This window comes from Sceloporus occidentalis, unplaced genomic scaffold (assembly GCF_023333645.1).
Source record: "Sceloporus occidentalis isolate IW3139 unplaced genomic scaffold, rSceOcc1.0.p SCAF_94, whole genome shotgun sequence".
In the NCBI taxonomy this organism is placed as follows: domain Eukaryota; kingdom Metazoa; phylum Chordata; class Lepidosauria; order Squamata; family Phrynosomatidae; genus Sceloporus; species Sceloporus occidentalis.
The window spans coordinates 2,192,810-2,217,606 of NW_028317074.1; the positions used below are offsets into that span (position 1 = coordinate 2,192,810).

The window sequence follows — 24,797 nt, forward strand, 5'->3', positions numbered from 1 at the left end:
GTGAGAAGGGGCAGAGGTGGTAGATAGTGAGACGGTGCAGAGGGCGGAAGGCAGTGAGAAGGGGCAGAGGTGGTAGATCGTGAGAAAGGGGGAGGGGGGATAGATAGTGAGAAAGGGGGAGAGGGGATAGATGGTGAGAGGGGGCTTTGTTTGAGATTAACCTTTCGTGTACCAGACCCGGCTCCTGTTCTTCTGCCTGCTTACTGCTTTCTGGTCTCCACCTGTATTTTTTAAGGAACTCCTCTAGGGTTCCCTACAGTCTGATTCTGTTTATTTAAGCTATACCTTCAATGCTGAGTTAACATGTGATTTTCAGTTGATCAAAGCTTGGTTATTGTGTTGATTCTGTTGATCTATACCTGATATGCTATGTTTCCATACATCATTTATGCATACCTGCAAATATAGGGTTTGTATGTGATCTATACATGCAAGTGTTGTTTATATGTGTTTGATCTATAGTTCACAGGGAGGGAGGAAGGAAAGGAGAGGTATGGACAAAGGGACTGGGAATGATTGCAGGGGAGAGGACCTCTCAAAGTCATGGTCAGAGTGAGAAGGAGGTAAGACTGCACTGACTATCACAGTCTTCCCCTTATCTGCAGTCAGTGTGGCAATTTTGTTTTTGGTGTTGTAGCGGAGGAAGTGATTGCATGCTAGGGAGCGTGGAGCAGGGCCCAAGAAAATGCTTTCTGGGGTCCAATTTTTTCAATATTTAAAAAAATGTGTTTGTTACAGCAGATTAGCTGTTTTTTATTTGTATTTAATGTATATTATTGTTTCCAGTTATATATTACTGTACTTGTTTGCACTTGCACATAAACTATCTTTAATGAAAGCTAGTTGTTTGTTACAAGATTTTTTTCCTTTCTTTTTTTTTGGGATGGGGGGCGCCAAAGGAGTAGTCCGCAGAGGGCGCCAGAACACTTAAGGCCGGCTCTGTACTTAGGAAGCGATTCCGATCGCTTCCTAAGCTGTTTTAGCCTGCCGCCGCGATCTTGGTTGATCGGTGCTGCGGGACCATTTTTCTTGTGGGGAGGGCTTTCCTCCCCGGATCCACAGTCAGCCTCACTTGTGAGGCTTCTGTGGATGCTGCAAAGCTGCTGATCGCGAAAACATGTACGGGCTTTGACGTTATCGCTTTGCACTGCAAGCCCGTACATGTACGGGCTTTGTCGTTAAGGGGTTAAAACAGATCAGGTAAACACAACGAGATTCAATAGAACCATGCAACTCAATGACGTAATAAGAAACACGATTAGCATATGCAGATTGCACAAACGTATTTATTGTATGATACACTTATAACTGAACCACAACATTCATTTTTTGCTACAAAGATAAAGCAGTGCTTGTGGTATGTAAACTGAACAGATATTTTAACTCCTATATAAATATCATTAAACAATACGTAAAGATTTTCTGCAGCCTGTATTATTTTTCCCCAAATCATACAAACATACAGTTAGTAATAATAGGGGCCGCGAGGTCTTATAATGGAAGAGCTTAAAGATTTTCCTAGATTCTTAACATAAAATCATAAGCCAACTGGTCATAAAGCTACTACGTTTCTGTTATTTTCTGTTTTAAAATGTGAAATGGCCCAAACGGTCATTAACCTCATTCCACTTGAAAGAGTTCCATATTTTTCTAGTCCAAACACAAGGAAATCCATCGTCCACGTCTATCAAGAAGCATAACAGTAAATGTGCTAAAACTTTCGTAGATCACTCTTTTGCGTCGTTGACACCACCAGCGGTGATAGCAAAAGTAGCTTCATTTTCTGGCATTTCTGGGCTGTAAAAAAAACCAGTAATGGTTAATTACATACATTTGGGTATCATCTGTATTCCTTAAAATATTTTGTAATAGTTAACATTAACAGTAACTGGAAGGGGCTTTACAACGTCCCAAAAAGATCCAACACGTCAATATTTTGACCTACCTTTTCTGTGATATAAGCATTTGGACACCATTCTCTACCAAAATTAGCGGTAACATTAATTTTGTGTGTTTTTCACAAACGCCTCTGCAATTTTTTGTACAGAAATGCTTCAAAGTTTATTCATCGGCATCTCTAGCTTACAGACATAGGGTTATGTTTTTTTCTACTGGCACGGCCTAGAAGGCACATTTTATTTTAGACTCGCAATAGAATTAAAAAAGTAGACTAACTAAAAATACACTATGTGGACAAAATAATTGGAATATTAATTATTGTAATTCAGGTTTCAATCAGACCCATTGCCACAGGCGTATAAAATCAAGCACCAAGCCATGCAGTCTGCATTTACAAACATTTGTGAAAAAAATACAATGCAATAAGTCACTTTGTGAAATTTCATCCCCTGCTAGATAATCTACGGTCAACTGTAAGCAGTATTATTGGAAAGTGAAAGTGTTTAGGAACAGCAGCAACTCAGCCACAAAGCAGAAGAACTCATTATGGATCGAAGCCATCACAGAACCCTGACTTTACCTAGTCTGTACCGGCTGCTTTGGGAGACCTTTACAGTGTTTCTATACAGTCCCACAGCCAGAGTCTCAAATAAAAAAGATTTTCAAATACAGAGACCCTTGTTTAATAGTTTTCCACATACATATGATACCCATAATTGATAAAGGGTTGTATGCAGGCCCGGACTGGCCAGTGGGCACACCGGGCATTTGCCCGGTGGGCCGGGCAGCCCAGGGCCGGATTGACGTAGGGGTTGGTGGAGCTGCAGCTCCAGGCCCCTACATTAAAATAGGTTCAGTCAGGACCGGACTGACTGGGCCTATGTGGCCGCATTAACGCAGGGCAAAAGGGGCAACTGCCCCTTAGGCCCGCAGCAACTGCGACCGGGCCTGCCACTCTAGGGGGCCGGGCAGCCCCCACCAGGGCCGGCCTTAGGGGTGTGCCGCCGCACAGGGCGCATGCCCGGGACTTAAATTAAAACATCGGGGGGTTTTTTTGTTTGTTTGTTTTTTAAACTTTATTTAACATCCTCCATGTTAAATAAAGTTACAAAAAAAACACAAAAAAACTGATGTTTTAATTTAAGTCCCGGGCAGGGGTGCCGAGCAGTCTCTCGTTAAGTTTTCAGCAACCGCTCGGCGCCCCACAGTCTTCGTGACTCCGTCGCGGTGCCGGCGTTTCAGCTGTGAAGCGCGCACCGCGGCAGAGTGGGAAGACGGATGCCTCGGGCCCCCATCGCAGGACTCCGGCAACAAGGTAAGTAGTGGGGGGGGCAGTGAAAAAGGAGCAGAGGGGGAGCAGTGAGAAGGAGCAGAGGGGGGGCAGTGAGAAGGAGCAGAGGGGGGGCAGTGAGAAGGAGCAGAGGGGGGGCAGTGAGAAGGGGTGGGGGGAGGCAGTGAGAAAGGGGAGAGGGGTTAGATAGTGAGAAAGGGGGAGAGGGGATAGATAGTGAGAGGGGGTACATATTGGGAAGGGGGGACGGCAGTGAGAAGGGGAGAGGGGGTACATAGTGAGAAGGGGCAGTTAAGAAGGGGAGGGGTAGATGGGGAGAGGGGGTAGTGTGAATATGTACGAAAATGAATGAATGTGTGGATGAATTGTGTGAATGCATACAAGAATGAATTTAATGAATGTGTGGATGAATTGTGTGAATGCATACGAGAATGAATGAATGTGTGGATGAATTGCTTGAATGATTTGTGAGACTGCATTAATGAATATGTGTAAATGATTTGTGTGAATGAGTAAGTGTGTAAGTCATGAATGTTTAAGTGATTTGGGGAAATGCAAAGATGGTACATGAAGGGTGGGCTGTTTGCCGACAAAGATGTCTTACACTGGGCTGTTAGGGGACAAAGTTGGCTCAGGCTGGGCTGTAATGTGTGTGTAATCTGGGTGCTGATCAGGTTCTATGTGGGCGATGTGGACACCAGGACTGGCTTGGTGATTGCCTGTAATTTACGGGGTTATCTATACTTTTAATGCTGAATGTGAATTCCAATTGATTTATACCTGCAAAGCTGGGTGTGTGTTATTCTGTTGATCTGTATCTGGTACGCTCTGTTTCCATACATTATTTTTGTATACCTACAAATAGAGGGTTTGTATGTCTGATTCTGTTTATTTGATCTATACCTCCAACGCTGAGTTAACGTGATTTTCAATTGATCTATACCTGCAAAGCTTGGTTTTTGTGTTGATTATGTAGATCTATACCTGCTATGCTGTTTCCATACATCATTTAAGCATACCTGCAAATATAGGGTTTGTATGTGATCTATACATGCAAGTGCAAGTGTTTGATCTATAGTTCACAGGGAGGAAGGAAAAGAGAGGTATGGCTAAATGAGGGACAAAGGGACTGGGAATGATTTCAGAGGAGAGGACCTCTCAAAGTCTTGGTCAGGGTGAGAAGGGGGGGAAGGGGGGGAAGACTGCACTGACTATCACTAATCTGCAGTCAGTGTGGCCATTTTATTTTTGGTGTGGTAGTGGAGGGAGTAATTGCATGCTAGGGAGCGTGGAGCAGGGCCCAAGGAAATGTCGGTGTGGCAGAGCCTGTCCTTGTGTGTGTGTTGGTGTGGCAGAGCCTGTCCTGATGTGTGTGTCCGGGTGGTAGAGCCTGTCCTGGTGTGTGTGTTTGGGTGTCAGTGTGGCAGAGTCTGTCCTTGTGTGTGTGTGGGTGGCAGAGCCTGTCCTGGTGACTATTTAGCCATCTGTTTGTTTTCTGGCCCTTTACTTTCTGTAGGAATAAATTGAACTATTTAATTTTTACTTATCCAGAGATAAAATGCCCTCCTGAATTTGTAGTCACTTCAGAGGACAAAACATTCTAGGCCCAGAAATCAGTGAGAGCAACCTGCGTATCTTATTAAAAAGGATTAGTGGCACTAAATTGTGGCTTCAGGGGTCCCGTGTATGATGACTTTTTTTAGTCACATTGCTCCCCCTAGAGGATTAGCTGAGCGCCGCAATAAAGTTGGGGTGGTCTGAGGTCTGAGTTTCTTCCCTGCTGTGCTGTGAGTCTGTGTCTGACAGACTCACTCGTCGTGAGGGTGATCTGACCAGCCAAGGCCCAAGGAGTGCCACACTGCCACTAGTTTTTTTTTTAAAGTACCAACTAAATGGTCAAAGATTAGTTACTGTTTTGAGTCTTTCATTAAAGATATAGCGCTTAATAAATTGCATGACGTTATGATTCATTTATTATATATTTATGTAATGCTAATTGATTACAGTGACAAAAGCATGCTGAAATATAACTAATAGGCAACAAGAAATGGTATATTAAATTTGTCAGAATTTGGTTTAACAAAAAATAAATAAATAAATAAAAATGGGCTGCCCTGGCCTATTTTTTGTCCCAGTCCGGGCCTGGTTGTATGAGGTCCCAGACAATTTTACCGCTTGTTCCCACAGAGTCTGAGCAGCATGGTGGATTTAATTGAGTTGTTTCCCTCCTAAATCGGAAAGAATTCATACCCTGTCTCACTTTCAGAAAGCTTGTACAACTTGACCCAGTACCTTGTCTTAGAAAATATATATCAGCCATCCCTCGTACTGCATCAAGGAGTCATGGATGCAAGTATTCTGGTGTGGGGTGCAGACTTCCCTAAATATGTTAGACAGGTGGTTAACAAGTGGTGTTATTTTATAAAGCGATGAGCCACTTCTAAGGAGGACAGACGATCCAATCAAAGAAATGTGGATAACAATTAAAATTTACAAACTTATCCCTGCTCATCACTTCTGGAAAAATAAGGGTTGCTACAGCAGAGATTTTGCTCCAATAGATTATATATATATATATATATATATATATATATATATAAATTTGTACAATGCCAATTAGCAGGTCTAAGGCTATATTTTTTAATTTCCACCAGGTCAGTGGAATGCCAGGAATGGTGCTTAGAATAAAATGTTCGGCTATATACTGACTGTTTATCCATACATTGCAACAAACTAAATCCCCCAAAATTAACTGAAAGTTGTACAGAAACTGCACCAGCAATCAGGGTTCTCGCAGCTCCTGAAGATGGAGGCAGAGGAACATCTAGTGTGTTATGGGATCACTGTGAAGTAGGTGGTTGCTAATTGGTTCCCACAGACTGCCTCAGTTATGAGGTAGTCTCCTGCATCAGGAACTGACAGGTAGCGGTGCGCCGGGGAGCCCGGTGCGCAAGGGAGCCCGGTGCGCAAGGGAGCACGCATCAATATTTCTTTCATGACGTTCTATTGTAAGATACGAATGATGCCATTAAAAAATGTGATATTACATTTATTACATAAACACATGCTTTTGGGAAGGTTTGGTTGTATGTTGGATAAGCTATCTGGTTTTACAATGTAAGGTCATTTGCATAATATTGCACTACATACGGTTTGGAACCTAATGCTCCAACAGAGATGGGATAATCTCCAGGCGGTACAACACCTGAAGCAAAGGGTGCTGTATTTTCACATAAATGTGTATTTTCACACAGATGTTTTTCTATACACTTGTCTTTGTGCTTTATTCGTCACAGATTCCCTGAAATATAAGCCTGTCCCATCAATATAGGTTTTTAGGCACATTTTTTTTTCTGACAGCACAAGCATTTAACGGGTTAAGCAGCACTGAGGTTTGAAAATTTAGAAATTACCTATCATAGATCTTGGCAATACGAAGCTCTCCTCTTCCTTTCCTTAAACTGATTCTTGTGGTGGATGCATGAGCAAGAATATGACCCCCAATTGGCTTTTTAGGATCTGCTTGGAAGCTACCAATAAAGATAACTAAATTATATATCCACAGGTTATATGATCTGTGCAAAGCATGTTAAAGAATGTATAATTTGTGGAAAGCAAATATCGTATTTGCTCGATTATAAGACAAGATTATAAGACTAAGATCCAGAACCCCCGCAGCGCTGCCGGGGACTTGGATCCTCCTGTCTGGCAGCCGGTGGATGTCTGCACAAGATGCGCAGACAACCTTTGCTGCTGCCGGCAATTCTGCCGGGGCTTCTATGACGGAATGCCAGCATCACATGACATTTCTGGTGCTCCATCATAGAAGCCCCGGTGAAAGTACCATCCAACAGCAGCGGAGGGCAGAGTGGCATATGGTGGGGTGTGTGGCAAAGTGGCATATCAGATTTGCATAACTGGGGGGGGCAGGTTGGCAACTAAAAGGAAATAAAAACAAAAAATTCATTTTTCTCAATCGATTAAATATGAAAAAATAGTTTACATGTGAATTAGTATTTACTAGTAAAACTTTTTTCTTATAGGGTAGTCTTATATTCAGGCTTTTTCTTTTTTTTCTAAATTAATATTCAAATGTTGGGGGGTCATTTATAATCAGGGTCGTCTTATAATTGAGCAAATATGGTAGTCTTGCTCTTGAACGCTGAAAACTACTTACGTCATGGTTGCCCCTGGGTCAGCAGTCATTTGGTTTGTAATAAATACAGCAACATTATATTCTGTAGATGATAAAATAAACAAAGGTTTGCCGTTTGTGAGCATGATATCCAACACCTATTGATTGTTACATTTAAAGTACACCTGTCATAGAAAAGGTGACAAGGTGTCACCTTGTAGCCACCTAGAAAGGAAAGTGGGGTGAAATCTTCAAGGAGTGCGCTTTTTGGGAATATATCGTTTTATGGGGTTCACCTGAAATATGGGACCTCTACTGTGTCTGAATGAGACATGGTCCTAGTGATCAAAATTTCAAGTTTAAAAAATGAAATGTGCATGTTGCAATTTTGACCCCACAACATCTGAGAAACATGGCTTACCCATGCATATGGGATATTACTGCACTTGGACTGAAATACTGCATTTCTATATAATGTCTTTGTTAAAATGGGAAAAAACTGCACTTTACTGCAATGTGTGGCACAGATTTGTGGTAAAATGGTTAACTCCTTCAGGCACAGGGGTTTTTGGTACCTAGAGCTGTTTTGCCATTTTTACCATATATGGGTTTTATTAAAATTTCCATTTTCCGTGTTTGATGTACCCATACAAATGACACATTCCTTTTTTCAGAACAAATAGGGCTTTCATTTGAAACCATAGAAACATGCAAAACATATTTGTCAATGCTAGTGTGTAAAAAAAATCTATTAAAAAAAGGAAGAAAGAATGTGCAATTTTTTTAAATTTCTTCTACACTTTAGGTGCCTCTGTTGAACAATGACCAAATTTATGTTCGGCAATATCCCCTGATTACAGACATTCCCCACATACATATTTTTATATTCTAGAGGGCCATATCCATCCCTTACATAGTACCTTATAGTTATGGTTTCTTTTTATTCTTAAGGTTGAGGGGAGTCATGTGAGATCGGGTCAATGTCTTCTATAGCAGGGCTTGACAAATTTGTTTTAAATCTAGGAGCCAGCTAAAAAAGTTAGGAGCCAGGACTTTTTTTTGCCCTACACTCACACTTTGCCCCAGCACTCAGTCTTACACTTTACCCTAGCCCTCACTTTGCCCTGCACTTACACTTTGCCCTGCACCCACACTACAAAGCACCAGTGCATACTTTTAATTACCATTAATTAATCCCATTAATTAACTCTGTCCCCAGTTTCTCATAGGCATCTTTGTCACTAAACATAAGACTATGGGAAGCTATTTAGTGACAAAGATGCCTATAGGAAATTGGGGACAGAGTTTGCCTTTGCCCCCAGTTTCCCATAGCTTTGTCCCATCCTTCCACTGCCAAGCATGCCCCCAGTTACTTCAACTTACCTGACCGAAGACCCTGATGTGCACTCTGCTGGATTCCCGCTGTCAAACATCTATGCAATGCAGGCAACCCTGCTGCCGCTGCCGGCGGCTCCACCCACCCTCCTCACTGAACGGGGCTGGCACCTCCCACAAAGGTCATTGAGCAGCGCTGGTGCCCCCCACCAAAGTTATTGAGCGCCGCCGGCTGACTCACTTCTATTTCGAATCGACAGGGGTGGCATTTTAAGAAGCCATCCCCGTTGATCCGAAATAGAATTGAGTCAGCTGGCCAGCGCGACTCAGTGGCCTTCGTGGGCGGTGACAGCCCTGTTCAGTGAGGAGGGTGGGTGGGCTATTTCTATTTTCGCTGGCAGCAGGATCCAATTCCCCTGCAGCACCGCAAGGGATCTGGATCTAGACCCGGACCCAATTATAGGTTTGGCTAACAAACACCTAGGCGACAGGGCAAAATTATCAGTCGCCATGGCGACCTGGGATTTGTTGAGCCCTGTTCTATAGGTTATTTTATTATAAGTGACCCCACCCTTCCTTCAGAATATTACACTCTGTTCCACTGTGCATGGAGTGGAGGAAGGGGAGCTGTTGTATGTCCACCTTGGCCAATTTAATCACCTCGCTCAATGAGGGTGGTGAGGGGCTGGGAACTAGAGTGTACTGTGATTGGAGATTGACTTTAATCCCCACCAATTGTGACCGACAATTCATAAATAGTATTGCTAGAATAATGTAAATCTGAAGTGTCATGCTGGCAGTGGTCTATTTTAAATATTAAGAAGCTGGTACACCTACTCTAAGTGTCACTATCCGGAAGTGAGCTGGTAAGTGAAAGGTTCCTAATAGCAAAAAACTCCAATACACACAGGACACAAATCCAGGCGAGGTACAATAGGGCACGAGCGGAGGCAGAGTCAAAAAACAAGCAGGGGGTCAGAGGCAGGCAGCAAATAGATAATGGTCAGTAAGCGAGAATAGGGTCTGGTACACAAAGGGTCAAAACACAGAGAACGCTTCGGTATAGGAATCCAACTTCAACTGATACTTCAGCAAAGGATACTGGGACTGAAGCGTCTAAATACGTTCGAATTTGGCGCCAAAATGACGTCAGTATTTGAAACGTGTTGCTATGGCAACGGTGGAGCGTGTCCTGCGTCTCACTGGATTCTGCCGGCAGCTAGAGAGAGACGCGTCTCCCTGGCAACGGAGCGAGCGCCCCCTCCCTCCTGTTAACCTCCGGCTGCAGCTGCGTGGGAGTGTAGCTGGAGAGGCCCTGCTTGCTGCTGTGTCAGTAAGCCGGGAAGGAGCAGAGATGTCAGCGTGGGAACGATGGCTGGGGTAAGTACTTGCTTTATGACAGTACCCCCTCCCGAACGGTAACCTCCGGGAACCGATAGGACCAGGTTTAGAGGGGTAACTCCTGTGAAACCGACGAACCAAGACAGGTGAGTGAACTAAAGAGGCCGGTTCCCAGGAACGGTCAGCAGGTCCGTAACCCTCCCAATCCACTAAATAATACAAACGGCCTCCCCTAAGACGGGAATCCAAAATGTCTTGAACGATATATTCAGGATAACCTTCAACAATGACAGGAGGAGGAGGTAAGGAAGACCGTGTGGCCAGTCTATTGGCAATAACTGGTTTGAGCAGAGAGGTGTGGAAAACCGGATGGATTTTGACAGATGGCGGTAACGCAAGTCGATAAGTGACTGGGTTAATACGGTGAGTGATGGTATATGGACCAATAAATCGGGGTCCCAACTTTAAAGAGGGTATGGCTAGTTTCATATTTCGAGTAGATAACCATACTTTATCCCCGGGTTGATAGTCAGGGCCAGTACGTCTATGTTTATCCGCTTGACCCTTATATCGTTGTTGAGCAATCGTCAGATTTTGTTTTGCCATACGTAATGCTTTATGTATTATTCGCAGTCTTTTCGCCGCCTCTGGCACCATTACTGGGGTTATGGATATAGGTAGGTCAGGAGGATGATAACCGTATAGCAGAAAGAACGGGGTTTCTTGTGTTGATGAGTTCTTAATGTTATTGTGTGCAAATTCTGCCATAGGTAGCAAAGAGGACCAGTCCGATTGGAGGTAAGATGTGAAACAACGAATATATTGTTCTAGACTTTGATTTATTCGCTCCGTCTGACCATTAGTTTGAGGGTGATAACCAGAAGATAGGGCTGGTTCAATCTTCAACCCTTTACAAAATGACCTCCAGAATTTTGAAGTGAACTGAGAACCCCGGTCAGTCAGTATTTGAAGAGGAACTCCATGTAAGCGAACAATCTCTCTTATGAACATGTCAGCTGTCTCAGTTGCTGATGGGAGGTGTTTCAGTGGTATGAAATGCGCCATTTTGGTCAGTCTGTCTACAACAACCATGATGGTATTATATCCGTTAGATAAAGGTAATTCCACTATAAAGTCCATTGATACGGAGGACCATGGCGATTGGGGAGTGGGAATAATTTGTAACAATCCCGGAGGGCATTGGTGTGAGGTCTTGTTCCTTGCACAAACTTGGCATGAGTTCACATAGTCTTTTGCATTCATTGCCATGTTAGGCCACCAGAAGCGACGGCGAAGCAAACTGAGCGTTCCTGAGATCCCTGGATGCCCTGCCAACGGGGCGTCATGGCAGATGCGGAGAGCGTCGGTCACAAAAGGTGGAGGTATTATCAATTTATTTTGATGGTAAAAGAGTCCTCCTTTCCTCTGCAACGGTTGAACTGTAGGACGATGAACTCTGAATTTGAAGTAGTCCCTCAGGGAGCTAATAAAATCTTTCTTGGTGACCAAAAAATGTCTCGGGGGAATTATTGGTTGGGTGGTGTTGGGGTCATCCTGTTCATTGACGTATTGGCGAGATAAAGCGTCAGCCTTGCCATTTTTACTTCCTGGTCTGTAAGTTATGTGAAAATTGAATCTTGTAAAAAAAAGAGACCAGCGCGCCTGACGAGGTCGTAGTCTCTTGGCTCGTTGAAGATATTCCAGATTGCGGTGGTCGGTAAAGATAACAAACGGATGTCGAGACCCCTCGAGATGATGTCTCCATTCCTCTAGTGCACACTTTATTGATAGCAACTCACGATCGCCTATGTCGTAATTCTTCTCAGCCGGTGAGAGTTTGCGAGAGAAAAATGCTATAGGGTGAAGTAGATTTTTAGGTCCTTGTCTTTGAGAAAGGATAGCCCCCACCGCTACTGTAGAGGCGTCTACCTCCAAAATAAAAGGCAGATCAGAATTGGGATGTACCAGTATAGGAGCAGAGGTAAATCTTTGTTTAAGCGTGGCGAAAGCCTCCTCGGCCTTTGTGCTCCATAAAAACTTGGTATTTTTGGATGTTAGGGTTGTGAGAGGAAGGACGACTCTGGAAAAATTATGAATGAAACGCCTATAGAAATTAGCAAATCCAAGGAATCGTTGCACATCTTTACGTGATTGAGGCTGTGGCCACTGTTCAATGGCCTTCACTTTAGTTTTGTCCATTTCGATGCCTTTGGATGAAATGTGAAATCCCAAGAAGTCTATATTATTAGTTTCAAACTTGCATTTTTCTATTTTGGCGAACAAACGGTGGGCACGAAGACGTGAAAGAACCTGGTGTACATGGCTGCGGTGCTCTTGGAGGGTAGCGGAAAAGATCAATATATCATCAAGATAGACAACCATGAAAGTATCTAATAAATCCCGGAAAATATCGTTGACAAAGTTTTGAAAGGTAGCTGGAGCATTACATAGTCCATAGGGCATCACTAAGTATTCGAAGTGTCCATAACGAGTACGAAATGCAGTCTTCCACTCATGACCGTCTTTAATACGCACAAGGTTATATGCTCCTCGTAGATCTAGTTTAGTGAAAATAGCGGCTTGCTTTAAACGTTCGAATAATTCCGGGATGAGAGGAAGAGGGTATCGATTTTTTATGGTTATAGCGTTTAGTTCTCTGTAGTCCACGCAGGGCCGTAAACCCCCATCCTTCTTTCCTACAAAGAATATTCCTGCCCCGGCCGGAGAGGTGGATGGACGAATAAAACCCTTGGCTAGGTGTTCGTCGAGGTAATCTCGTAGTACTTTCAGTTCTGATTCCGACAAGGGATATATACGGCCGTAAGGAATTTTAGATCCAGGTATGAGGTCTATAGGACAGTCGTATGAACGGTGTGGCGGAAGACATTCAACTCCCTTCTCATCAAACACGTCCTGGAATTCCATATAGCATGAAGGCAAACCCGGTATGGAGGTTCTGGATACAGTAGGGGACGTTTGAAGAGAAATATGTGCAGTACTGAGACAATGGCGGATGCAGAACGGAGAGGAAAATGTTACTTGTCCTGTAGTCCAATGAATGACGGGATCATGTTGCTTGAGCCAGGGCAGGCCCAAGATTAATGGAAATAAAGGGGAATTGATGACATCAAAGGTTATTCTCTCTGTATGCCTATTCCCTATAGAACAGGTGAGTGGGACAGTTTCTAAATGCACTGGTCCGGAAGACACGGGTGAGCCATCAATGGTCTGGATAAATACCTCATGTTTCTTAGAAGAGGTAGGGATCTTCTGTTTGGCGAGGTATTCTTTATCAATTATATTGCTGCTTGCCCCGGAATCGATGATGGCTTGGAGATGAAGTTGATGAGATCCCCACTGTAAACGCAGAGGAACAGATAGGTGAGTAGCGGTCTCCAGAAGTATGGACGAAATACAATAGGATCTGTTTCTGGACTCACCTCTAGGTGATTTAGGACAGATAGGGCAGGCCGACAGGAGATGGGAATCCGCTCCACAATATAAACATAAATTATTGTCCCTACGTCTGTTCTTTTCCTGAACGGACAGAGAAGATCTGGCTAGCCCGATCTGCATAGGTTCCACCTCCGATAGAGGTGAGGGTGTAGGAGTAGGATCCTGTGAACGAGGCATAGATGTTCTCCATGAGGGAGTCCAGGGACGTTGTTTCTCGGCCCTACGTTCTCGCAATCTCCGATCAATAGAAAGAGCCAAAGCCATCAGAGGTTCAAGTGAATCGGGAACTTGGCCATGAGCCAATTCGTCACGAACAGCATCCGAAAGACCCAGGCGAAATTGGTCAGCAAGGGCGTAATCGTTCCATTTAGTATCTGCAACGAGGCATCGGAACTCGGTAATGTACTCCTCCACTGGACGGCGGCCTTGCGATAAGGTACGGATAGCTGAACATGCCGAGGAGTGGAGGTGTGGGTCATCGTATAGTGAGGACAAAGTAGCAATAAAGGAGGTGTAATTATGAATAACAGGATCATTTGAAGATAATAAACGATGTGCCCAACTTGCAGGTTCACCCTCCATTAACAAAATCATTGAACGAATCTTCACGGAGTCAGAATTATAAGTACGTGGTTTAACAGAAAAAATGAGTTCGCAATTAGTAATAAATGCACGGAAAGTCTTTCGGTCTCCGGAGAATTTGGTTGGTAAAGGAACTTGGGGTTCAAACGACGGTCCTAACTCTGGAGCTGCAACGGAGGGAGCAGGTGGTGGAGAAGGGTTAATAGGAGCAGCAACTTGGTTTTTGAGGTCAGCTACTTCATTATGAAGATTTCCATATTGAGCTTGCATGTCCATCATCATTTGGGCCAGCTTCTCCATCTTGTCGTTCATATCTGAAAGTGTGGCTTGGAGTCCTGCAGGAACCATAGTAATGGCTGAAGTATACTGTCACTATCCGGAAGTGAGCTGGTAAGTGAAAGGTTCCTAATAGCAAAAAACTCCAATACACACAGGACACAAATCCAGGCGAGGTACAATAGGGCACGAGCGGAGGCAGAGTCAAAAAACAAGCAGGGGGTCAGAGGCAGGCAGCAAATAGATAATGGTCAGTAAGCGAGAATAGGGTCTGGTACACAAAGGGTCAAAACACAGAGAACGCTTCGGTATAGGAATCCAACTTCAACTGATACTTCAGCAAAGGATACTGGGACTGAAGCGTCTAAATACGTTCGAATTTGGCGCCAAAATGACGTCAGTATTTGAAACGTGTTGCTATGGCAACGGTGGAGCGTGTCCTGCGTCTCACTGGATTCTGCCGGCAGCTAGAGAGAGACGCGTCTCCCTGGCAACGGAGCGAGCGCCCCCTCCCTCCTGTTAACCTCCGGCTGCAGCTGCGTGGGAGTGTAGCTGGAGAGGCCCTGCTTGCTGCTGTGTCAGTAAGCCGGGAAGGAGCAGAGATGTCAGCGTGGGAACGATGGCTGGGGTAAGTACTTGCTTTATGACACTAAGAATACTTCATCTATACATTGAAGCCTATAACCAAGCAATAACAGTCTAGTGTGCAAGCATTGCATTGTCAAACTAAAAGCCTTTCATAGTACCTTCTGAGATCTTTTGAAGCCTGGACAGCATTTGCGCAAGTTTTTGTTGCCGCTCTGCCAGTTCTCCTCGACCACTGAAATCCACCCGGAAGAGAGCCATGATAGAATCAATGATCTACGGAAAGACCTTAATCAGAAATGTAAGGTTGATACTGGCACCCTCCTTAGCATCAGGAGCAAACTGGAACAAGGTGGTTGCGCACCAATGCATCAATATAATAATCTACAGCTTCACCGGATCTGCATCAAAGCCAGTGGAGTTGCGGATAATTATTATACTTAATACTTAATCTTAAATCTTGAAAAAGGTTAAGCCATTTTATTGTTTACATATTAGTTTTCTTATGCTGGAAAAAATTTACTAGAAATATACTAAAAATAACTAAAAACTAAGTAGCTAAAAACAACTAGAAAGCACACTGGACTCTTTAGTGAACACAAGGTGAATACATGCTGCAAATTCTAAATGCTATTTCAAAACATCCAACTGAGGTACAAATATTGGTTATTCAGTCCCATTATATGTCCACATAATCCTAGCATAGTTGTATTCCGACCAAACTGGCCATCGGGCCTTAAAAATGGGTGCTGCAATGTGTGGCCGCCGCTGGATATGAATGGCTACAGTGGATATAAAAAGTCTGTTAAAATGCCAGGTTCTTATGATGTTAAAGAATGAGACAAAGATAAATCATGTCAGAACTTTTTCCACCTTTAATGTGACCTACAATGTTAACAACTTAATTTCAAAACAAACTGAAATCTTTGAGGGGGAAAAAAACCAGGTTGCGTACACCCTTAGGCTAGGTTTCCACTTGGGTTTTTGTCCTGCGTTTTTTTTCTTGATGAAAAACGCCAAGAAAACTGCCACTGCATTTTCCTGCGTTTTGGCGTTTTTTTCTGGAGTTTTTTCTGGCGTTTTAGCCTTTCTGTGGAAATTGCTTTTTTTGACCTTAGGCAGTTTTTCCAGCCTTTACAAGTTAGAAGTTTCACCCAGCTAAAAGGGATTAGGATAAATGGCAAGTATCTGCCCCCTCCTGATGTCATTTACCTGCTAGAGTTCTACTTAAACGCCCCTGCGGACCCTTTTGTCTCTTTTCTGTGGTTTGTAAGGCATGCTTTATTCTGAATGTCTGCTCCTCTAGGAAGATTGGCCCCAAATGATGGTGCAAATGGTTTGCTGTTGCTTTTGGCACGCAGGATCCAGTTGGGTATGTTTGTTTGTAATGGCATGTTTGTTCCAAATGGTGTTGAATTCAATATGAACTTTGTTTTGTGTGAAACTGTTTGTTTCCAGCCTATTTCTCGTAGGACACACAGATACTGAGTCCATCCTCTGCATTGTAACTGTGGAAAAAAACGCCATAAAAAACGCCAAGGAAATAAACCCACATGGCTTTTTCATGGCGTTTTCTCTCTCCCATAGACTTCTATTGGAGAAAAACGCCAAGATTTCCTTGCAAAAAACGCCAGAGTGTCAACATGCTGCGATTTTGAAAAACTGCCACAGAGCCCAAAAAAGCAGAAAAACGCCAAAGAGGACTGAAAAAACGCCAAACAAAAAAACGCCAAGTGGATATGGCATTCTGCGATTTCCTATTGAAGAACAGCTAACATCTGGCTGCTGCGTTTTTTCACTAAGAAAACGCCAGGTGGTGCTATTGGCGTTTTTATGGGCGTTTTTAGCTAAAAAAACCAAGTGGAAACCTAGCCATAAACTAATACTTTGTTGAAGCACCTTTTGATTTTATTACAGCTGAGTCTTTTTGGGTAGGAGTCTATTAGCATGGCACATCTTGACGTGGCAATATTTGCCCACTCTTCTTTGCAAAAGTGCTCCGAATCTGAGTCAAACATACCTTTTGCAATAATGGCAGAAAAGTTCAACCTTGGTTTTATCAGACCATAACACGTTTTCCCACGTGCTTTTGGGGGACTTGATATGTTTTTGCAAACTTCAGCCGGGCTTGGATGTTTTTCTTTGTAAGAAAAGGCTTCCGTCTTGCCACCCTACCCCATAGCCCATTCATATGAAGAAGACGGGAGATTGTTATCACATGTAGCACACTTTATATCCACTGTACATGAGCATAAAAACCGTGATGTGCAGCCTTATAGCCAGTGTGGCCCTGGCTGTATAGCTTACCTTGGAACAGTGATAAACCCACTCAAACTGCCTACCCACAAGTGCAGTGTGCTTTTCACCTTCCAGAAAAAAACAAGACACACAAGCATATACTCACACTCATTTACATACATACCCTACAGACATCAGTTCCAGTGCTCAATGGCAGTGTGCGTGGCTTCAGTGCTAAGCACCAGGATATGGCATCATAACCCGGTTCTCAGTCGGCACAGTTCACAAGGGAGCACTGAAACGGAGGTCTGTTGTCACTTGTCACCATTGTGCCACATGCCATAAGTTTGCTGTTGCTGCCCTAGAAGTATTATCTGGAGTTTTAAATAATTAAGCTAATTAATCATGCTTGATCATCAATAATGCCAACATTCTTTGTCCAATTTGTGTAAACTGGTGGCAAATATAAATAAAGTTAAAACAGGAATGTACAATCCTACTAATACTAAGATGATTCTCCTGCCACCTAAAGGTGAGATTAAACTGCTCAATACCCTGAAAGACATGACAGTTGCACTGTATGTGTACACAAATATCCTGTATCTCGGACATGTAGAACACATGCTCTAGATGTGATTTGTCAAGAGAAACTTAACTGAGACATAAACTAGATCTGCATAGTTTTAAAAGTTAAAATTATGTATGCCAGCTCCAGCTACTATTTGCATTGCAGAATTTGCACTAGATCATAAGTTATAGTTACCAATAGTTTAAAAATACCAGCTTCTTCATGGAATTTAGCAGCCACGTAGTCTAACAGCTCCATCTGGTGTTCACCTACAGAACAGATATTATTGGCAACAACTTATTATTACATTTGAATATGCTGACAAATCATAGATGGAGATGTTTGATCACCATCATTGCACTTTAAAATCAAATTGACCCCTCAGTTGTTCATTTACTAAACTGACAAATGTAGCTCATTTAACTTCAGCTACTAATTATATTTAAATAAGCTGGTTTTGTCACATCAGTTGTTCAGCTGCATATTTAACGGTCCTATAGACATAGAGGTATGTGCACAAAAAAGCATTTGGGCTACTACTGCAATCGGTGAATGTTGTCATATATATCGTTCAGCATTGGCACCTAATGTGTAGAAGACACCATAAGCAAAATTGCATTTTTCTATTTTACTATAGGTTTTTATATATTGGCACTAATAATTATTATGTTTTCTGTATTTCTACGATCTTAAAAGAAGGTCCAACTTGCCTTGAATAAAAAATGTAGAATTTATGTGGGTACATCAAATATGGAAAAGGGCAATCATGGTTTAACAAGCAAAAAATCCCAAAAAACTCCAGTAGTTCATAGTCCACTAGGGTATGAAAATTCCCATGGCCCTAAATGGGTTACAGGTTTGTGATTTTCTATACATGTGCGATTAGCTGCTATATTGCTACTGAGTGATTTACTAGAAACAGTGGCTCCACCTTAGGCTTTTTTATTTTTATTTATTAACTGAGTGTTTATTACAATGGCTGTGATCCACAATATGACAGCCAACATGCCAGCCAATGGTCTAAAAGACAGCTTTTCACATAAACAGCTTAATGGTTGAAATATACATTGAAGTGATCACCAGAAACGTCACAATCGATAATTCAATCAAGTAATATCTGTGAAGAACAAACATAATGTGAAAAAGGATTACATCAGGGGTTTTAACAGAGAGTTCAAATCTCTAGCAGATTTTAATCAACTAAAAAAATATACAACCCTCAGAATTTCAAATGGTGGTACTTTAACTTTTTCCATGCACATATTTTACCAACCGCCTTTGTTACAGTTTGCTGTAGTATTTTCTTGTATGTTTTTTTCCACACGCATTTTACTTCAGGTATGAAATTACCGTTCCTGGTATATGTCCCTGTCAATGTGTTCAGTACCCCCCCATGCATGGGTTTGTTGGGTTATTTGGGAGGTAAAAGGCCACCTTTGTGAGGTGTGCATTTTTTGGCATTTGGACATCTGGTCAGTCTGGCCCACGTCCCATATTTGCGACATCTTTGAAGCTGGCCAATTCAATTTACCCAATCATATCATACTTTTTTCAAAACTAGGCACCCCATGGGCATTTAACATGCCAATTTCTTTTTGTATTAACACTGTTTATTGACAAAGCATGCTACAAAATAACATCAGACAGTTCAGTTCCATTGATACATTGCAAGTCAGGAGTAACATGAGTGCCTCGTACAGAATGACATGAAAATGCGTTACACAGAGCATAAAAGAACATATTCGAGGCAGCCAGAGTAACATGCCAATTTTTTAACTCTTTCCATGCGACAATTTTTGTGAAGATATAGCGCTTATTGTAGGACTTGCTGATAAAAAACTTTTTTGGGTATATATATATATATATATATATATATATATATATATATATATAAACAAAATTTGGTAACATGTAAAAATAATTCCCCACTGTCACCGTAAAAAAAATCCATATATATATATATTTTTTTTATTACTATTATTTTTTTATTTTATTTTACTAATCACATTGTGATTAGTGAGCTGGGCTCCATTGACATGCATGGTTGAATGCAGTACCTGGATAAACCCTCTGTGAACTCATTGATCTGACTGTTGGGCCGCCATCTTGTGACTGGCAACAACACCATTCACTGATGGCACTTGTGGTTGCTCTTTGGAGCAATCACAAGGCGATCAGGGTAGAGGGGTTGTGTTGCTGAATGCCTCGATATCGAGGCATATCAGCAACACTGATTACGCTTAGGAAGCGATTGTTGATCGATTCCTAAGCTCTGTTTTAGCCGGCCACCGCCGTCTTTGATGATTGTTTTTCTGTAGGGGGAGGGCTTACCTCCCATGATCCGCGGCTAGCCTCACTCATGAGGCTTCCGTGGATGCTGCAAAGTCCCTCCCAAACATTTTCGTCGTGTTTTCATTCGTTGACGAAAATTGCAATGATTTTCATCATAGTTTTCGTCCTATTTCGCAGCTGTGACGAAAACTTTTCATCAATTAAATTAACACTGTTTTGGACTTTGTGGAATCTATATGTGATATATAAATCATGTTATTATCATTTGATAATTATGTTCAAATGAAAACTGTACCAAGAAGCAAAATTTGTTATTGTCCTGCAATGAAAGATCCCTCTTAGGAAACTAAAAACATGCCAGTCTAATGTTACTAATAGAAAGGCAGGTACATACCCTACACATTCAGTTTTACTGAAAGCTTAAAATAAATAAACAAAAGTAATGTAATGTGTTGCAAAAAAACAGTCACAGAGATAACAGATATCTTACTGGTGTATGCCCGAGCATATAACACATTGTCCAGCACTGAATCATGATCCACACCAAATCGGTCAGCTATATCTCTCAGACGATCTGGACGACTATAGGAAAAACCGTTAAGGAGGTTGTATCCATATGTGAATCTATGCTTCAAACAGGGCATTTGCAACAGGGCCACTTGCTGCTTACTTGTTGTGTCTTTTTTATTTTTGCCTGCACCTCAGAGAAGGAACACAGTTTTGTGTGTAGTGTTGTCATTAGATCGCCTATGGCAGGGATAAGTAAGAGTAGAAGCTGCATGACAGGACAAGGCTCAGAGTTACTTTCAGGGTCCCCCAGCCAGCAGATATACATGGGCCAATTTGTTCTTATTCACTGTCAAAATGTATGTGTCTACGTTACAGGTAGAAGTGTGGATATATATATATATATGGAAGTCAGTGTGTATGCATAAGTGTACATATTTATGTGGAGATGTCACTCTATTAATGCATAAGGTTGTCTGTAAGTGGTTGGGTATATGAATTATTACTTTGTGTCTATGTATATCACCTTAGTAGCACAAGGAAGAAGCATTACTGTTACATATTTCAAGATTTCTCATTTCCTATTGTGTTGTATGAAAAATACTTGGCTATGCATCAACATCAACATAGACTAGTCACTAATAAATTATATGAAAACAATAGATCCGTTCAAAGAACTCTTGGAATAGCTTGAAGTTCTACACACTTTGCAAGAGTGAGCGTGGCTATGGGAAAAGATTATGACCTGGACCCTTCTGGTTGTCCTAATTTTCTGGGCACAAACTTAGAACAGGCATAGGGGGTGTAGAATTGTCTGGTCAGCTATTGCATCTTACGCTGAGGAAGTCAAGCGCCTGGTATAAAAAGGTGACAATCTACCTCATGCAACAGATAGTTTTTATTTCATTTTAAAAAAATATATCCAGGAAAATGTACATTTTTCCAATTTCAGCAGCAGGTGATATCTGCAATACTAGAATAGGTGAAGTGGTGTCAGGACTCGGGTGATCAGGTCAGGTAGGAGCCCATGCACAGGGGATACTTGGGGTTCAGTATGTAACCCACGGTGCATGATTATGCAAACAAAGACACCACAAACAGAAATCCAGGTAATGCAGTGTATTTCATGTATATAACAGGACCAGCAAATAAGGGTAATATAGTCTAAGCAAGTAACCGGACGTATGGCAAAATAAAATACAGGTAATAAGTCTTTTGGCAGGGAGCCCGCTTGGAAGGGCGCGACAGACAGAGAGCCCGCTTGGAAGGGTACGACAGACAGAGAGCCCGCTTGGAAGGGCACACAGCCCGCTTGGAAGGGCACGAAAGGCACACAGCCCGCTTGGAAGGGCACACAGCCCGCTTGGAAGGGCACGAAAGGCACACAGCCCACTTGGAAGGACACAAAGCAGGGAGTCCACTTGGAAGGACACAAAGCAGGGAGTCCACTTGGAAGGACACAAAGCAGGGAGTCCACTTGGAAGGACACAATAGCAGGGAGTCCACTTGGAAGGACACAATAGCAGGGAGTCCACTTGGAAGGACACAATAGCAGGGAGTCCACTTGGAAGGACACAAAGCAGGGAGTCCACTTGGAAGGACACAATAGCAGGGAGTCCACTTGGAAGGACACAATAGCAGGGAGTCCACTTGGAAGGACACAATAGCAGGGAGTCCACTTGGAAGGACACAAAGCAGGGAGTCCACTTGGAAGGACACAATAGCAGGGAGTCCACTTGGAAGGACACAATAGCAGGGAGTCCACTTGGAAGGACACAATAGCAGGGAGTCCACTTGGAAGGACACAATAGCAGGGAGTCCACTTGGAAGGACACAATAGCAGGGAGTCCACTTGGAAGGACACAATAGCAGGGAGTCCACTTGGAAGGACACAATAGCAGGGAGTCCACTTGGAAGGACACAACAGCAGGGAGTCCACTTGGAAGGACACAATAGCAGGGAGTCCACTTGGAAGGACACAATAGCAGGGAGTCCACTTGGAAGGACACAATAGCAGGGAGTCCACTTGGAAGGACACAATAGCAGGGAGTCCACTTGGAAGGACACAATAGCAGGGAGTCCACTTGGAAGGACACAATAGCAGGGAGTCCACTTGGAAGGACACAATAGCAGGGAGTCCACTTGGAAGGACACAATAGCAGGGAGTTCACTTGGAAGGACACAATAGCAGGGAACCAGGAACAGTACAGGTGCAGAGCCACAGCAGGAAGGTCCATAGACTTCAATACAAAGGCCCTGACTGAAGGGCAGGGCAGGTTCATAAAGGCAGGGTAATCCAGATAACAAGGCCCAGCTGGATGTATGGACTAGGGCTCAACCCAGGTAACAAGGCACACCTGAGTTCTGAGTGCTCCAGAGGGCGGAGGGTGGCCACTAGTGGTCGCAGATGTAAACGCCACAGGTATAAAAAAGCCATGGTTCAGGCAGTGAAAAATTGGGTCCTGACAGTACCCCCTCCCCTTGAGCAGAAGGGTGTACTTAACGGGATTTCTTCTTCTTCTTTTTCGGTAAAGCTTGTTCACAGATCTCCAGGTCTTCCTTTCTGATTATATTGCCGTTAGAGGTAATAACACAATCGAAGGAAAGGTTATCTGTGGTGCAATCGTAGGTCAAATTAGGACTGGATGCTGAAGAAGTTGATGAGAAGGTATGATTCAGTGCTTTCTCTTTCCATGTACCAGGGGTCACATAGCTGCCCTGTACCCAGGGCACTACTAGGGGCAGGGGGGTAGTACCAGAACTGCACTGGTTCAAAACGGGAGAAGCAGACTTGGTATGGGAAGCACTGATGGAAGGCCCCTTCCTCCTCAGAGATGGAATAGGGTCATGTATCTTTGCTATCAGTCCAGAGGAGATATTAGGGGCTATGGTAGTCTCTGGTGTATCATACTTTGCTGAGGTAGCAGTGATAGGAGTTGCAATCACAGCTGAACAGAAAGCAATAGGAAGTTCATCCATATGGGAGGAAACCACACAGTGCTCCAGAGGGTGGAGGGTGGCCACTAGTGGTCGCAGATGTAAACGCCACAGGTATAAAAAAGCCATGGTTCAGGCAGTGAAAAATTGGGTCCTGACAAGTGGAGACAAGAATTGGGGCTACTCAGTTTCCAAGAAAAAAGTAAACTCCAGAACCGCTGCCTTGTCTGTTATAGTAAGGTTAAAAGGATACAAGGCATTTTACTGTCTCCATTGCCCCTCACAACCAGGCCTGTGTATTGGCACGTGTTTCAGGCTATATCATACAGAAGCCAACTTCTAAATATGGTTTAAGGGTCAATTCTTAACGTCTTTAATTTTTTGGAGAGAAGCAAATTTTAGTTTAGTCAGTATCTCCTTCCCCAAATGTCCTGTTTAGAGATTAATACCTGCATATTTTTTTTGGATTTGGACATGCAAAATGATTAGGGGAAAGAAGTCACAACACCCCAAAACACCCTTTATCCCCCAACAAACCTATGCATGGGTGGTATTACTGTACTCAGGAGATGTTGCTGAACACATATTTTTGGTGTTTGGCAGTAACATTTAACATGATCAGTAAATCATTCTTTGAAAAAAAAAATACTACTCAAGAGTTTCACAAACCCTGAAGTGTCTACTACAAGTTAACTGGCTTCAAAATGTCCCAAATAGGACATGGGCACAGGTTGACTACATGTAAAAATGTAAAGTTGGAAAACTGAAATGCACGTGTCACAAATGTGGCCTTTTAGCCCCAAAATAAGCACTCCAAATAACCCAACAAACCTATGCATGGATGGTATCACTGTATACTGGAGATGTTGCTGAACCTTCAGGAATTCATAACAGATATCAGTGTTACAATGCCTCTATCACTAATTCTGAGAAAAGAAATGGTTTTGAAATAGCAATGTGCTACTTGTACTTATTGCCCTAGAACTGTATAAGCATATACCACCTGTGCAGGGAGGCTGTTCCATTTATCTACTACACTCTCAGTAAAGTAAAAATTCCTTACGTTAAAGTCATCCATAACCTCCAACTAGTTAACAAAAGGATACAAGGTGTTTTCTGTGTCAATAAAAATTACTTTTCCTCCCGAGTATCCACTTGGTCCAGGGAGCTGTGCAGTTACTGAGAGCATACAAGACAAATAATTGGTTAGGTACACTCAAAAGCAGTAGCTGATCATGATAACACGAAGCTGGCACATTTGCACTGACAAAGCTCTTTATGACTAAGTTGCATCTTATACATTTACCTACATGTGCTTGAAATTTATAGGTACTTAGCTGACTCTATCCTAGGTA

General features: G+C 42.8%; 1 protein-coding gene across 2 annotated transcripts in view; it reads right to left on the bottom strand.

Moving 5' to 3' along the window:
- Positions 1–1,727: 1,727 nt before the first annotated feature.
- LOC149284385 (meiotic recombination protein DMC1 homolog) overlaps positions 1,728–24,797 on the bottom strand; it is a 31,368-nt gene continuing 8,298 nt past the window's right edge. The window contains exons 7-13 of one of the 2 annotated variants that reach the window (XM_089496775.1): positions 24,549–24,621; positions 20,489–20,580; positions 17,902–17,975; positions 15,062–15,176; positions 7,368–7,428; positions 6,604–6,720; positions 1,728–1,797 (exon numbers count right to left, since the gene is read on the bottom strand). In XM_089496775.1, coding sequence (XP_089352901.1) covers positions 1,728–1,797; positions 6,604–6,720; positions 7,368–7,428; positions 15,062–15,176; positions 17,902–17,975; positions 20,489–20,580; positions 24,549–24,621 — 602 coding nt within the window. The remainder of the gene's footprint in view (positions 1,798–6,603; positions 6,721–7,367; positions 7,429–15,061; positions 15,177–17,901; positions 17,976–20,488; positions 20,581–24,548; positions 24,622–24,797) is intronic. The other variant, XM_089496776.1, reaches the window with a different exon arrangement.